General features: G+C 41.0%; 1 protein-coding gene across 1 annotated transcript in view; it reads right to left on the bottom strand.

Annotated features, from left to right (window-relative positions):
- Nucleotides 1–323: 323 nt before the first annotated feature.
- DNAH12 (dynein axonemal heavy chain 12) overlaps nucleotides 324–16,690 on the bottom strand; it is a 227,137-nt gene continuing 210,770 nt past the window's right edge. Inside the window, 8 exon segments of the mRNA XM_049776149.1 lie at nucleotides 324–544; nucleotides 1,856–1,923; nucleotides 3,545–3,636; nucleotides 4,417–4,554; nucleotides 6,495–6,699; nucleotides 10,908–11,011; nucleotides 13,168–13,356; nucleotides 13,908–14,141. Of these exon segments, the coding sequence (XP_049632106.1) occupies nucleotides 354–544; nucleotides 1,856–1,923; nucleotides 3,545–3,636; nucleotides 4,417–4,554; nucleotides 6,495–6,699; nucleotides 10,908–11,011; nucleotides 13,168–13,356; nucleotides 13,908–14,141 (1,221 nt within the window). The 3' untranslated portion in view covers nucleotides 324–353.

Raw genomic sequence — 16,690 nt, forward strand, 5'->3', positions numbered from 1 at the left:
TATACTTTTTTCTTAAAAAGGCATGTAAGGGGCCGGAGAGATAGCATGGAGGTAAGGCGTTTGCCTTTCATGCAGAAGGTCATCAGTTCGAATCCCGGCGTCCCATATGGTCCCCCAAGCCTGCCAGGAGCAATTTTTGAGCATGGAGCCAGGAGTAACCCCTGAGCACTGCCGGGTGTGACCACACACACACACACACACAAAAGGCATTTAAACTGTTGACGCAAATAAAAATGCTTTAAAATCTAAAATGTTAAAAACAAAGTAACATATCAAGATAAAGCTTTTAAAGATATCTATTTTGAAGTAAGACAATTCCCCCATTTTATTAAAATGTTTATTATTTGTCCAATTCAGTCATCCAGCTGACAAAGCAGAGCAACCCCACGCTTGATCCAGTGCTGGATGGGAAGGTCCGTTTTAAGCAACATGGCGATGACGAAGTTGGTGGAGTGTCCTGTAGTGGAAAGGGTCCCTTTACGCTCGCTCGTCTTGTAGAGAGGACAGACGTATGCATGTGACCTCACAGCCTGAGTCTTTATAACTTGGAAAAAAAAAGAAAATATATTTGTAGGTCAAGGGGAAATAGTCATTGGTACTAAAAGAATTTCTATTAATATTGTAATAAAATAATCAGTATAACGTGTAAGGTCATGATCACAGTTAATAAGTTAAAATTTTTTAGTGTTTATAGTTGTTAAATAACTGTTTGTGAGATGAGACAAGTGATTGCATATGATCCAGAGGACAGGAGTTCTTAGGTAGAGGTTGACAGGAACTGATTTTTAAAGTCCTAATCACTTAGGAAGCATGAAAACATGCCAGATTACTTGGGAGAAAAAGAATAAAGAGGAGAAAATGGGGAAGCAGCAATAAAAAAGGGATTAAGGACCGGGGTAGATGCAAGGGGCCAGGCAAGAGACATGCCTGGCATTGCAATGCATCGGGTTTGATCTCTAACCCCACACAAATTCCACAGCCAGGCAGGAGACAGAGCTCTGATGGTCTTCTGGCACCTTCTGGCTGAGCACTGAGCACAGAGCCTAACTACTGAACACCAGGCTCATCCTCCCTGTAAAATTCTCAAAAATCAGATAGAGGGGCCGGAGAGATAGCGTGGAGGTAAGGCATATGCCTTACATGCAGAAGGACGGTGGTTCGAATCCCGGCATCCCATATGGTCCCCCAAGCCTGAGCGCTGCTGGGTGTGACCCCAAAACCAAAAAAAAAATGCATAGAAAAGTATTAGTGCCATTTCTTCAGACTTGTTGGGAAATGATGGCGAAAGAGGGAGGCAGCAATTCATTTCCTCATGGGGTCAAAAACCTGACCTCCTCTGGGGCCGGAGAGATAGCATGGAGGTAAGGCGTTTGCCTCTCATGCAAAAGGTTATCGGTTCGAATCCCGGCGTCCCATATGGTCCCCCGTGCTCGCCAGGAGTGACTTCTGAGCATGGAGCCAGGAGTAACTCCTGAGCACTGCCGGGTGAGACCCAAAAACCAAAAAAAAAAAAAAAAAAAAAAACCTGACCTCCGCTGCATTGCGACACCCATGCCATGGGAATCTGGGCTGGTTCTTAAGCGTTGGGGTTTCTTGTTAGAAAACTCACTTTGAAGCTGAAGATCTAGATCAGTTGTGTTCTCTGAGTGCAAAGGCACTCAGGAAAAAATACAGATGGGAAACTTAGATTTCCTAGCAAGTCTGGAGGTAGGGCTAAAAAAATGCCACAGTCTTTGGGATAAGAATGCTCTGCCCCTCATACCGTCTCTTCAGCCCTGTGGTCCCAAGGAACATTCAAAAGTGTCCGTCATTATTTCCCTAAAACACTAAGGAATTTTGTGAGAAGTATATTTACTTGGTTTTATCCATATGATGGGCATCAGATCAAACAGAATTTTGGGATATTGTTCCGAAAGCAATCCACTGCGAAGAGAAAATGGACAGCAAGTTTATTAAAAGTAGCCTGAAATTTGCATCATGGAAATTTATGCTTAGATATTAACTTAAAATAGATGAGGGCTATAGGTATGCTGAACAAATACAAAATGGTAGCAATTAAGGAAGAGATCAAGAAAAAAACTGAGAGGAAATTATGAAAGAGTGGCAAGGGCAAATATTTTCTGCTCTTCTAAAGTATCATCCACGACCCTCACAATAATTTGTTGCCACTGAGGCCTACTTTTACAGATAGAAAGGTTGAATAATTTTCTCCTAGAAATAATAGCTCTTGAGTTAGCACTGAAATTCAAATATAGAACTGCCTCTTTAGAAACTGGTTTCTGGGGCCGGAGAGATAGCATGGAGGTAAGGCATTTGCCTTGCGTGCAGAAGGACGGTGGTTCAAATCCCGCCATCCCCTGTGCCTGCAACAGCGATTTCTGAGCATAGATCCAGGAGTAACCCCTGACCGCTCCCGGAGTGACCCCCCCCCCCCAAAAATAAAAAAAGAAACTGGTTTCTATCTCCTATGCTGCATTGTTCATTTGTAAGAGGATGGGAGAAAGGAAAAAAATGCTGATAAGGCTTCAGATATTGCTCTAGGTAGAGTGTGCTACTTAGCCAACCAGTTTGATCCCCAGCACCCTAAATGGTGTCCTGAGACCTGTCAGGAGTGGTCCCTAAGTTCAGAACCAGAAGGAAGCCCTGAGTACAGCTGGAAGTACCCTCCAAAAAGAGAAAAAGGAAAAGTGAGTTAAGACAAATGTTAGTAGAATGGGAGAGAGAAGAAGAATGAGAAAGAGGATGAGAGAGATGAATCACTTGATACTCTGCAGCATATGTTACACAGGTTCAGTGAAAGGGATCAAACTCAGGGCCTCTGCATGCCAAGCAGGCACTCCAGCCCAGTGAGCTATTTGCCCAGCCGAATTATAGTCACTAATGGCTTGTTAAAGAGTACAGCTTCAAAGGAAATAGCCTCTCCCCTTCTAATTATACCCACATATTTTAAAAAAGAAATAGTATTGCTTAGCTCTTAAGCTGGAAATCTAGTATTAAATCTAAAGATTTATGTGAAATGGCATCAAAGAAAAAAAATACAAGAAAACCGCTTTCATTCACCACTAGAAATGGGAAATTTACTCGACTGTCAACAGCATAAAAGAAAGCTGATCTGAAGCCGAGAGAGAGTGGGGAAACCTGGAGTTCACCCTGGCTTGTCCAAAACCCAGAGTGTGATCCGTGACACGTCCCCAAACCCACCCTACCCTCACCCCAGTGCCTCCAAGTGTAGCCCTCAAAGGCCCCAACCTCTGCCACCTGCCTTGAACTATCAGACCTGACTGGCTGAGTGGTATTGGGGTGGTCCTCTGGGTCCAGCGACTATTGAATCACTGCAACTCACTTTTCTTCTATAAGGCCATTGAACAGTAACAAGCTCAGGGCCTAAAATATACTCACTCATGATCAATTGTCCCAGTCTGACCAATGATTCATATTAAGGATTCTGGTATTACTTGTTACTTGCAGAATTCCCTAGAAGAGGCTGTTGTGTTTGGAGGGTGGACTTAGGATGCCAGGGCCAGTGGCAGCTGAATTCACTGACCTTGCCTTATCCCAGCGTGCTCCATCGAGATAAAGTCCGTTGATAAAAACGCCATCTTCGGGTGTTACATTGGATGTGTAAGAAGGAATGACCTGAAGATAGAAGCACACACTCAGAGGGAGTTCTCCTCTCAACAACTACCCTATGTCTTGTAAGAAAACATTTACTAACTGTTCATAACACATTTGCTAGAATATACTAGCAGATATTGTTCAATACATTGTTAATATAAAAACAATACAATATTGCTAAATATAAAATAATGTTAAGTATCAAAAGTTTCAGAAAATGTAAAACAGTCCTTTACATTTCTTTATATTTTACTGGACCTAAGGTTAATTTTTTTTATTTTGGTTTTTGGACCACACCTAATGATGCTAGAGTTTACTCTTGGCTCTCTGATCAAGCGGCACTCCTGATGGTGCTTGGGGGTTCATATGGAATGCTGGATCTTTACCCACTGTACTCTTTCTCAACCACTCAGATTAACTTTGGCTGAGTTGTAAAACCAGCACTGGATGATTTGAATTGAATATTAAGATAGATGAGCTCAATGGCTGGGAGTAGTAGAGTACTTGCCTTGCATGCAGACAGAGTTTGATCCCAGTCACCACACAGAGTCTCCCGAGACCTCCCAGGAATGACTCCTGAGTGAAGAGCCAGGAGTGACCCCTGAGCACCACTAGATGTGGTCTCAAAGGCAAACAGACAAGAATGGCATATGTATTTTGATCGACAGATTAGTAAGACAAATACCTATTTCCTTCATAAAACACCATCGAAGTGGTTAAATTATGTATAATGGTTGATATAAAATTAACTTTACACATTTTTTGAAAAATATAATGATTGAAATGTAATAGTCACTGTACCTCAAATTCATATCCCAATAAGTCAATAGGGATAGTGTATTTTCTGGCAAAATTCTGCATAGCTCCAGTTAAAAAGGCTTGGGTGAAAAAGAAACCTGAGAGCCAGAACACATTAGGCTTTCCTAAATCATACCAGCCCTATAAAGAGAAAAACAAAATGCTTAATGTACATTTGTCAATTTATGTTTCATCTGATATTCAATGTCAGATCCAATGTCAAATTAATTTGAGACTAAGACCAGAATGCAAAATACTAACTTTTTTTTTTTTTTTTTTGCTGTTTTGGGGACTACACTCAGCAATGCTTGGGGGCTACTCTAAGCTCAGGGTTAAAAAGTTACACCTGAAGTGGTGCCCAGGGACTATGTGGTACCAAGAGTGAATTTGGGGTTTTCACAGAGAAGCGTGGGCTTCATGCCATAGACTCTTGCTATAGTACTCATTCATTGAGTATGTTTTTGTAAATTTTTTTCAAATCAAAGCTAGTTTACTATTATATCCCCCCCACCCTTTTTCAGTTTGCTTTCAGGAAAGGAACCTGGATACTCGAGACCTGGTAGATGAAACTCCATGGGGTCGATTCCTCTTACACTGCTCATTACCATATTGCTTCTAGATTTGAAAAGTATTATTCTTTTAAGAATGTTATTAAAAAAGAATGCTCCATGCACAATCTAACCCTGGAAGCCTTTCCTCAGCAAAGCTCACCTTCGCCAAAGATGATTTGCCTAGGAACTGGAAAACCTTGACTCCTGATTTGCTAGCTTCATATTTTTAAGCACTCTGACCCATTCTACCTGGATCAGTTTTTCAACTGCAACCTGTGGATCTATGGATTGATCTTCAATGTGTGTGTGTGTGTGTGTGTGTGTGTGTGTGTGTGTGTGTGTGTGTGTGTGTGTGTGTGTGCTGAGCGCTGCCAGGGTTTTTTTCAAAAACCCACCCCCACCCCCCAAAAAAAAAAAGGAAGAAGAAAAAAGGGTTGAAAACCTCAGCAGATTCCGCAAAGGTAAGAGGATAGTGGGAGAAATATCACAAAGTTCAGGTAAGTCTTTGATACAGGATGATGAAAAGTGCCTAATTAAATGGAAGGGCTCAAGGACAAATTCAAACTTCAGCAGTAGAAAGTTCAATATAAATCTTTTATTTGCAGGACTGGAGAAATAGCACAGTGGCAGAGCTTTTGCCTTGTACGCAGTCAATACAAAATGGATCTTGGTTAGATTTCCAGCATCCCATATGGTCACCCAAGCCTGACAGGAGTGATTTCTGAGTGCAGAGTATATCCTGAGTGTGACCCAAAAACAAACAAAAAAATCTTCTATGTGCAACACAAAATAAATCAGTCTTGGAGTTGATCCTACCTGGCACCAGGTGTAGACCCTCTTGAGAAATCAAAATACTAACTTTCAAGACCTTGGAAGCACAGCAGCAGTTGCAGTCAGTGTTTCAAAAGGTTTGGAAAATGAGTTGAAGTGTCAAGAAAAGGGAGATAGGAAGGGGAGGGGACAACTTGCAGATTATAACAGATGCCTTTGGTCAAGAAAGAAAGGAAAGGAAAGGAGTCAAAGACAAGTTACGACCATGTTCAGAAATCACCAGATAGAGTCAGACTTTCTGTGTTTGCCTGAGTTGGTCTGAATAGCATTTATGTGCCTTCAGGGTTGGTGCTATTTTAAGACATTCAACTTTTTTCTGGTTTTTCAAGACGAGGACAATCATTTTTAAGTATCAGCCAATATTGTTCAATCCAATAAATCCAATTCTTTCTGTGATTTACCAATAATCATACATAACAACAACAGTAAATTCTGGTCTCAGAGAACTATGAACTTAGAACCTCCAAAAGTATGTCATATATTACTTGATTTCAGGTCAAGTAAACTTTAATTTTCTAATCAATACTTTGTGATGTGAGTAATTTTTAATATCTAAATTTTTACTAGATCATCATGAGATTACTAATTATGTTCCATGCAACCCAGAGATATTCAATAGTTAGTTTTTAATATTTTATCAGTTCAACAAAAGTGAAATATAGTTGATACGTATAAACAATTATAGATGTGATCTTTTACCTGTAAAAAGCTCAGCCGAGCTAGAAAATCTGTGGTGTAGCTTCCTAGGGGCTTAAGGCTTGGGTATGATCGTTTGGCCCAAATTTCTGGAACCTTCCCAATAAGCAAGCTGCCAGAAAGTGCCTCCAGCGTAGAATCCATGACAACCACACCCTTAAGAGCTTTTTCTAGGTCCTGCAGAGTGTTACGTATAGTTGTAATTAAACTGCAATGAGAAAAACTGTTAGCACACAACACATGCATATACAAATGGTTATAAATATCAAATCAATGTTGTCTTTCTAGAAAACAGCAAGGTTTTTTTTTTTTATGGAATTGTTCCCTAAATGCAGACACTAAGTAACATAAAGTAATTTTAGGTGCTATACATTTATCATTTTAGTTGCTACACACATATTTTAAAATACAGAAATTAAAACAATTAGCACAAAAACATCGTTTCTTAGATGCTGTTGCTTAGTACTAACTTTATTTAAATAGCTGAAGAGTTAAAATAATTGTTAAATGTTGTTAAAACTTAAAAAGAAATTAAAGGTGTATGTGAAAAAAAGTATTATTTTCATTTTTTGGCCTCACTCAGTGATGCTCAGGAGTCACTCTTGGCTCTGTGCTCAGAAATTACACCTGGCATGCCTATATGGGATGTCAGGACTTGAACCTGGATTGATCCATGGCCTACAAGGCAAATGCCCTCCCTACCTGTAGTGCTATCATTCCAGCCCTGAGGAAAAGTTTTTTTTTTTTTTTTTTCGGGTTACACCTGGCAGCGCTCAGGGGTTACTCCGGGCTCTGTGCTCAGAAATCGGTCCTGGCAGGTTCAAGGGACCATATGGAATGCCGGGATTTGAACCACCAGCCTTCTGCATGCAAGGCAAATGCTCCACCTCCATGCTATCTCTCTGGCCCCAAGGAAAAGATTTTTAAGATGAGAAGTGTGGAGGGAAGTTGACACTTGGTAGAATTGGTACTGAAACATAGTTTGTCTAAAACAACTATGAATAACTTTGTAAATCACACTGTCCTAATACAAATATAAATTTTTTTTGGGAAAAATAAAGAGCTGTAGGTGGGGCTGGAGTAATAGTATAGCAGGTGGGTGTTTGCTTTAAATGTGGCCAACTCAGGTTTGGTCCTTGACACCGTATATAGTTTCCTGAGCCCCGCCAGGAGTAAGTCCTGAGGACAGCCGGGTGTCAACCTCCTCCCTCAAAAAGGTGCATGTTTTTCGTATTTTTCAATATAACTAAGAAGAAAGGAATAAAGCAAGGCTGGGGCCAGGGGCCAAATGGTCTTGTCTCGTATGCATTGGTGGGGAAATAAAGAAGGACAGAGCTAAATATCCAAGCCAGTGTCAATGATAATAGAATCAAGGACCTATACATTAACTTCAACAATCTAAACTCAAAGGAGCCCGCTACACTGGCAGGTCAGGGGGCAGAGGTGATAGTAGAGGAGGACGCATTCTGGGGCCATGGGTGGAAAGAGGTGGACACTGATGGTAGAAAGGGCCCCCACTCACTGTATAGCTGAAATTCATCTGTGAAGGACTCTGTAGATCACAATGGTTTCAATAAAATTAGAAAAAAAGATGAAGTCTAAATAGCCAAGCCAAAGCCAACGACAAAAGAATCAAGGGAACAAAACCTTAACGATCTAAACCCAAAGGGGCCAGTGACGCTGGCAGGCCAGGGGGCAAAGTGTGGTGGGACAGGATGCACTCTGGGACCATGGGTGGAGGGAGGTCGACACTGGGGGTGGGAAGGGCCCTGACTCATTGTGGATCTGAAACTCAACTGTGAAGGACTCTGTGGATCACATGGTTTCAATAAAATAAAAATTAAAAATAAAAGGTGTACAAGAGGTTACAAACTTCTTTTCTGTCACCTCATGGAGACATGCTAGAAAACCTCAGCACTTCTGGGGCTGAGGTGTTATACCTGCTTTGTAGAACAGAATTCACTGGGAGTGATTCCCACATCCCCAGAGCACTGTTGGATGTAGCATCTCTAAAATATTTTAAAAATTAAAACAAATAATTTGTTTGCTGTTATGAGGGACCATCTGGGGTGCCGGGGACCAAACCTGGATCAGCTGGATGCAATGCAAGTGCTCTCCCTGATGTAGTATCTCTCTGACCTTAAGAATGACTTTTTAACCAGTAAAGTCATTCTTTTATAATTTTTACATTATAAAAGAAAATATATTTTCACTTTGGGGGAAGAAGATTGTGCAACTTTTTTTTTTTTTTTTTTTTGTTTTTGGGCCACACCCATTTGACGCTCAGGGGTCACTCCTGGCTATGCGCTCAGAAGTCGCTCCTGGCTAGGGGGACCATATGGGACGCTGGGGGATCGAACCGCGGTCCATCCAAGGCTAGAGCAGGCAAGGCAGGCACCTTACCTCCAGCACCACCGCCCGGCCCCGCAACTTTTCTTATTTAAAAAATGTATTTATTTTTTAGTCACACCCAGGATATTATTCCTAGACTGTCTCACTTGAAGTTCTGAACCTAGGTCAGATGCGTGCTTTACTGTCACGTTGTCACACTGGCTTCCCTGTACATTCTTCTTTTGCAGATGCATCGACTTACCTTTTTTTTTTTTTAATTTAAAAATTACTTTATTTAAACACCGTGCTTTGTAAGTTTGTTCATAATAGTTGCTTTTTTATTTCCACAGTTACAAAGTGTTCAGGATTGAGCTTCAGTCATACAATGTACAACACCACCCGTCACCAGTGCACATTTCCCACCTCCAATGTTCCCATTTCCATCCCAGTCTCCTCTCTGGCCTCTTCCCTGCCTGCCTCTGTGGCAAACATTTTTCTTCTTTCTCTCTTCCTTTTTTTCCCCTTTTTAGCCACTGTGGGTTAGAATATAGTTACTGAAGGACTATCATGTGTGTCATTTTATCTCCTTTCAGCACCCAGTTCCTGTCCAGAGTGATCATTTCCAACTCTCATTGTCATAGTAGGTCCTTCTCTGACCTAACTGCACTCCTCATGACCTTCATTTCTATTGTCTCTAGATGTTATTACTATATTTTCATTTTTTTTTGTTTTAGGGCCACACCCTGTGACGCTCAGGGATTACTCCTAGCTATGCACTCAGAAATTGCCCCTGGCTTGGGGGATCATATGGGACGCTGGGAGATCGAACCACGATCCATCCTAGGTTCACATGCAAGGCAAACACCCTACCGCTTGCACCACTGCTCCGGCCCCTGTTTTTGTTTTTGTTTTTGATTTTGGTTTTGGGGCCACACCTGGTGACGCTCAGGGCTATGCACTCAGAAATCACTTCTGGCTTGGGGGACCATATGGGACTCCGGGGGATGGAACCATGGTCCGTCCTAGGTTAGTGCGTGTAAGGCAAATGCCCTACTGCCTGCACCACAGCTCCAGCCCCCATACTATCATTTTTAAAAAATATCTCACAAATGAGTATGATCATTCTATGTCTATCTCTCTCCCTGACTTATTTTGCTCAGCATAATACTCTCCATATTCTCCATGTACAAGCAAATTTCATGCCTTCCTTTTTCCTAACAATTGTGTAGTATGCCACTGTGTAGTTGAACCACAGTTTCTTTAGCCACTCATCTGTTCTCTGGCACTTGAGATGTTTCCAGATTCACACTGGCTAGTGTGAATCGTACTTCAATGAACAAAGTGCTGTGGTTTCTTTCCTTTTCTACATTGTGCTTTTGTTCCCCTAGGCCGGGTATATTCCTCGGAGTGGTATTGTTGGGTCACATGGAAGTACAATTTCTAGTCTTTTGAGGAATGTCCATATTTATACAAATTTTCTCCCCCCCCATACAAGTTTTCTTAAGGATGACTATTTCCAGAGATACTCAGTCCACCTATGGGGTGCTCGCGTGGTACAGAAATCCAACTCTGGGTCTTACGCACACAAGGCACATGCTTCAGTCTCTTGAGCTATCACTCTGGTCCCAGGTTCAAACAAGGAAAAATGTTGGGCCAAACATGTACAGCCCCACAACAATAAAAAATAAACAAGAGCAAAATCTTCTAGTAAAATAGCAGGCTTAGTTAGAGTTCTTAATACTAAGTATACATGTTTTTGTTTTTGTTTATTTGGTCCACATTGGCGATGCTCAGGGGTTACTCCTGGCTCTGTGCTTAGCAATCATTCCTGGTAGACTTAGGGAACCATATTGGATGTCCAGGTGCATCTTGAGTCGGCTGTGTGCAAGGCAAATGTCCTACTGATGTGCTATCACTCCGGCTCCAATATACATGTATTTTATTTTATTTTATTTTTTTGGTTTTTGGGCCACACCTGACAGCACTCAGGGTTACTCCTGGCAGGCTCGGGGAACCATATACATGTATTTTAATAAAAAATAAATTACAGTAGCCTTCTTAATCCCTGGGGATATAGGTCCTTACTTGTTAAATCTTTCCATTTCTTGTACTAAGACGGTGTTCATGCTTTCTTCATATTTCACAGGGTACTTTACCAGGGCTTGTTCAATGTCAAAATTACTTGGTAGCTATGGAGATAGATTTTAAGATCACAGATTACTCACAGAATAAGACCATTCATTTAATATCTTATCACTAAAAGCTAACTTTAGGCAGTTACTATGTGCCTGGCATTATATTCACTGCCTTCTATCCACTAGTCTTAGGCAAGTATTATTGTCTACATTTTACATAAGATGTTATTTAAGAACAGATCAGTTAAATAACAGACAAAGAGCACACATTCAAAAAAGGGGTTTGTTTAAAATGCACTTGCCTGTAACTCCAGTATATAGTTTTACTATAAGAGACAGCACAGTATTATAGAAGATACACATTTCTTTTTTTTGGTTTTTGGATCACACCTGGCAGCGCTCAGGGGTTACTCCTGGCTCTCTGCTCAGAAATTGCTCCTGGCAGGCTCAGGGGACCATATGGGATGCCAGGATTTGAATACCGTCCTTCTGCATGCAAGGCAAAGCTTTACCTCCATGCTATCTCTCCGGCCCCACATTTCTAAAAATTTGTGGTTGGGTTTCTGTCATGTAAAGAACACCCCCCATCACCAGTGCAACATTCCCATTACCAATGTCAGGGACCATTCTTAATGGTGCTTGGTGAATCATATGGGCTGCTAGAGATCAAACCCGGGTTAACTGTGTGCAAGGCACGCATACTCCCTGCTGAACTATCTCTCCTCACAGTAGATTGCTTGTTAGTTGGCAGTGCTGGGGATTCAGTCAAGGGCAATGGACAAAGAAAGCCCAGCCCAAACCCTTTCAAAGCCCTTTGATCTAAGTCTATACATATAAATTCCAAATGCTACTGGTAGGTCTTTTCCTGCTAGCTATCTTGTAAGAACCACCATTCTGCAAGAGTGAGAACCTCTCCCTTCAGGGATAAATTGCAAAAGGCTGCAGGGGTTGCAGGCAAAGTCTCTTGGTTATTTTGTGGGGGCTGCAGCCCAGGTGATGAGATTTGCTCTTGCTCCAGAGTTCTGCCTGGCAAGGCTACCAGCGGATAGAGCAGAGGAGTTACTTCCAAGGGCTTCCAAGGCAGATGACCCAGACAGCCATGTTCTGCTTGGCAGAAGTCTAAAATATGGGTGAAGATCTATGCTTAGTGTCTTCATCTTCTTAAGGTCCCTTATCATTCTTTAAGTCAAAAGACTCCCAGCAACCTACCAGATGGAAGACCTAGGACAGACACTGTCAGAAAGAAGCAATCCTGCTGACACTATGATCTTGTACTTCTAAATTCCAGAACATGAGACAAGAAATTTCTGTTTGTTGTTGTTGCTGCTGCTGTTTCGTGGGGGGACGGTCACACCAGGTGGCACTCGGGTTACTCTTGGCTCTGTGCTCAGAAATAGCCCCTGGCAGGCTCTGGGGACCATACAGAATGCTGGGCATTGAACCAAGGTCCATTCTGTATTGGCTGTGTACAAGGCAAACGCCCTACTACTGTGCTATCTCTCCGACCCCTGTTTGTTTTTAAATAAGTGCCCTTTGTAGTTTTTTAATTGAGTTTAAGAGGAAATGAAGGAGACAGTATTGTTCCACTTTCCTGATAGGTCTGAATATAATATTGGGCAATATAATGGCAATGGGGAAACTGTTAGAGCTTATTTAATGTAGATCTCATCTTTTCTTACTTAAAAGTATAGGTTATGAGCCATTTATCTTAACTAGTAATTGCAAACCATTTTCTTCCTTTAAAAAAGTAGGTCTATTGTTTAGAATAGAAATAAATCATAAGGGCTGGAGAGAGAGCATAGCAATAGGGCACTTGCCTTGCATGCTGTCAGATGGTGGTTCGAATCCCGGCATCCCATATGGTCCCCCGAGTCTGCCAGGGCGATTCCTGAACATAGAGCCAGGAGTAGCCCCTGAGCGCTGCCGGGTGTAACCCAAAAACCAAAAAAAAAAATCATAAGCTGTCTTTACTTATTTATGATTATAGTTACTAAGAACTTACTGTGTCAGGCATTATATAACTAAATATATAAAATTATATAATAAAATTATATAAACATTATATAACTAATTCACTTCTTACAGATTTGGAAGCCAATGATCTGTAAGTAAAGTATTTCATACTTAAAGTCAGAATGCTGCTGTGTGCTGTTTTCAATTTTATTTCATTGCCATTTAAATTTATATTATAAACAATTGTTAAACAGTACCTTCTGGAGAATATTTTGGGAAATTTCAAATAGAATCTGGTCAGTACTTCCAGAGGATCCTGTCTGTTTGGAGCCTCCCTGGGTGAGAAGTAGTGATTCAAAGAGGATTTTTGTTTGTTGAAGATCTTTGGAGATATCAACATTTTCATGTAATCCAAATATCTCAGGTTCTTGAGTAAAGGGAAGTTTCTACCAGAAAGTGATTTAAGTGAGTGTTATATCTTTTACAGGATATATAAATTCATAAGGTAGATAAATGCTGACCAAAAATTAAAAAACAACTAAACAGGGGCCGGAGAGATAGCATGGAGGTAAGGCGTTTGCCTTTCATGCAGGAGGTCATCGGTTCGAATCCCGGCGCCCCATATGGTCCCCTGTGCCTGCCAGGAGCAATTTCTGAGCCTGGAGCCAGGAATAACCCCTGAGCACTGCCAGGTGTGACCCAAAAACCAAAAAAAAAAAAAAAAAAAAAAAAAAAACAACTAAACATTAAACCTGTGGTGGACCAGCTGCAGAGCACTTGTCTTGAATACAGGAGGCCCTATGCTTAGCTAACCCAGCACCCAACACTGCCCCCCACTAGAGAAATCAAACAATTACTAGAAATGGAAAAGAGAGGGAGAAGGCTTACTGTCATAAAATATTCGTCTAACTGTCCATGATAAGAAAACACTGTACTCTTTATTTCTAGAAAAGAATCACACTTAAAAATTCATCCTATCTTCACTGTTATCAGTTACCTTAATGAATTCAATGTACTCATCATAGGTGTCTTGGGGAGGTGCATAATAATTTCCACTTGGAGAAAACTTATAATGAGGGTTTTCGATTATGTGTGGGTTATAAAAGTCAGCCAACATGGTTAAGAGAAGACGTCTGTCCCAGTCGTCCGTTACTCTTCCTCCATAGTTACACTCCCCAGTCAAGTAGGAGATAGCATCAAATGGAATTTTATCATATTCATTTATAAATAACTGAAAGAAAGATAAAATTAAATGAGAACATTTTCTACTTTTCCACTTTGGTTCCATTTAAGATGGCATTAAATATCAAACATCTATCTGCACAGAAGTGGAGCTGAAAGACTGTAATGGTTGTCTTTGGGTAGTTTGGATCGTTAATTTAATTTTAATTGTTTTAATTTAAATGGCTTTGCTTTGTGAAACTTTAATATTTCATAAACAAACACATATTACTTCTGTAACTTAAAATTATTTAGGGGCTTGGGGCTGGAGAGGTGGTGCAGCTGTAAGATAGACCATGGCTCAATTCCCCATTGTCCCATATGGTCGGTCCCCCAAGCCAGGAGCAATTTCTGAGCGCATAGCCAGGAGTAACACCTGAATGTCACCAGGTGTGGCCCAAAAACCAAAAAAAAAATTATTTATGGTCTGAGTGCCACTGGGTGTGACCCCAAAAACAAAATAAAACAAAAAATCAATCTTAGAGTACCAGAGCAATAGCGCAGTGGGTAAGGCAATTGCCTTACATGCGACTGACTTTGGTTTGATCTCTGGCATCCTTTACGTACAGGAGCATGCCTTGTGTGTTGGGATCCACGTTTCAAATAATCTGCCCAAGTAACTCCCCACACTACAGAGCCTGATAACAGAAAAATCATTGGGACTAGCAATGAACTGCTGGCCCTATTGGCCAGGTATCACTAGCAGTAGCCTGAGGTCCTCAGCTCTATTTGGGGCACACTGCCTCCCAAAATAGCAATCCCCTCTTAGATTTCTTGTTCCTAAATATATAAAAATAGTTCCACCTTAGACTTTCAGGTTTCTAGTTTTGGACCTAGAAAAGCCATTAAGACTAGAGAGCCACTGGTCTGAATCTGCCCAAAAGGATGAATTCTGGGGCCAGAACAATAGCACAGTTGGGAAGGTAAGCACCTGAGCCTGCCAGGAGGAATTTCTGAGTGCAGAGCCAGGAGTAACCCCTGCATACCACCAGTTGACTGGTTGGTCATATACAATAGGAGAGTCTGGGGAAATAATTAATTAGGTATTCCCAACTAAATTAGAATCAAAACCAGTGTTAAAAATTAGTCTCCCTCTGTCATGTAATTACAATTTCACAAGCACCGATTTTAACAATGTTAGATTTTTTTTTTTTTTTTTTTTTGGTTTTTGGGCCACACCCGTTTGACGCTCAGGGGTTACTCCTGGCTATGTGCTCAGAAATCGCCCCTGGCTTGGGGGGACCATATGGGACGCCGGGGGATCGAACCGCGGTCCTTCCTTGGCTAGCGCTTGCAAGGCAGACACCTTACCTCCAGCGCCACCTACCCGGCCCCAACAATGTTAGATTTTAAACTGACAAATTTGATCCAAAGTTTCTTCTTTTTTAAATTTATCTTCTTCCAGAATGCCTGTCCCAGAGACAGGCAGGAGGTGGAGGCTAAGAGGAAAATGTGGACATAGGTGGTGGGAAAATTGCACTGATGAAGAATAGTGTACACTCTATGACTGAAACCAAACTAAAAACATTTCTGTAACCATGATGCTTAAAGAAATTATTATTAAAATTATCTTCTTCCACTTACTTAAAACTTGATATGAGCATGATATTGGTATAAGCGTAACTTTGGTATAAACATGAGCCATAATTTTACAGAACTCATCTGATTGAAATATAATGATATGTAATTGGGCTTTATCAACCTTTACTTTTCTCTTTTATATATATGGAGCCCCTGTCATAAAACCCTGCCATAGCAGAAACATATTAATATCTGTGGCTGTCTGACTGAATTAATATATTGTGTAAAAATGACAGAAATAATGAAGAAAATACTTGAGTTGAAAAAAACCTTAGTTTAAATCCTACCTCAACAGCAAGTATACTTCTCATATTTAGTTATCTAAAACAATAGGGACAGGCCAGAGTGATAGCACAGCAGTAGGGCATTTGCCTTGTATGCTGCCGACTTGGGATGAACCCAGATTGGATCCCTGGCATCTCATATGGTTCCCCAAGCCAGCCAGGAGTAACCCCTGTGCGCCACTGGGTGTGCCCCCAAAACAAAGCCAAACAAACATAAAACAAAAAAAAATAGGGACAATACCAATCTTAAAGAGTCTCAATCAGCCTGCTGATTAATATATGTGTTACACCTAGTTCAAAGTCTGATTTAGGAAACCTCTAACAATGTAATAAAAACAAAATGATTCCAAAATTCAGTGCTGGAGTCAGGCCACACAATAGAATACAATTCCACAGATAGTGAGTAAATTGTTTAAATTATAGTGAATATCCTTTTATAAAACAATAACAACAACAACAACACTGAATGTCTCCATTGTGATTCTACAGAAACTGTAAAGGTGCCCTTACACTGAAAAACCACACCTGTTATCTGGACATGATTTTTCCGATGCATCAATCATAGATGCTGAGCTGGGGGACCACATGGGATGCTGCGAATTGAACCGGGTTGCTCCCGGTTTGGTCACATGTAAGGCTAACGCCCTACCACTGTGCTATCTTTTCAGACCCCCCCTTTTTAAACTTTATTGAT

The sequence above is a fragment of the Suncus etruscus genome, chromosome 7 (assembly GCF_024139225.1).
Source record: "Suncus etruscus isolate mSunEtr1 chromosome 7, mSunEtr1.pri.cur, whole genome shotgun sequence".
In the NCBI taxonomy this organism is placed as follows: domain Eukaryota; kingdom Metazoa; phylum Chordata; class Mammalia; order Eulipotyphla; family Soricidae; genus Suncus; species Suncus etruscus.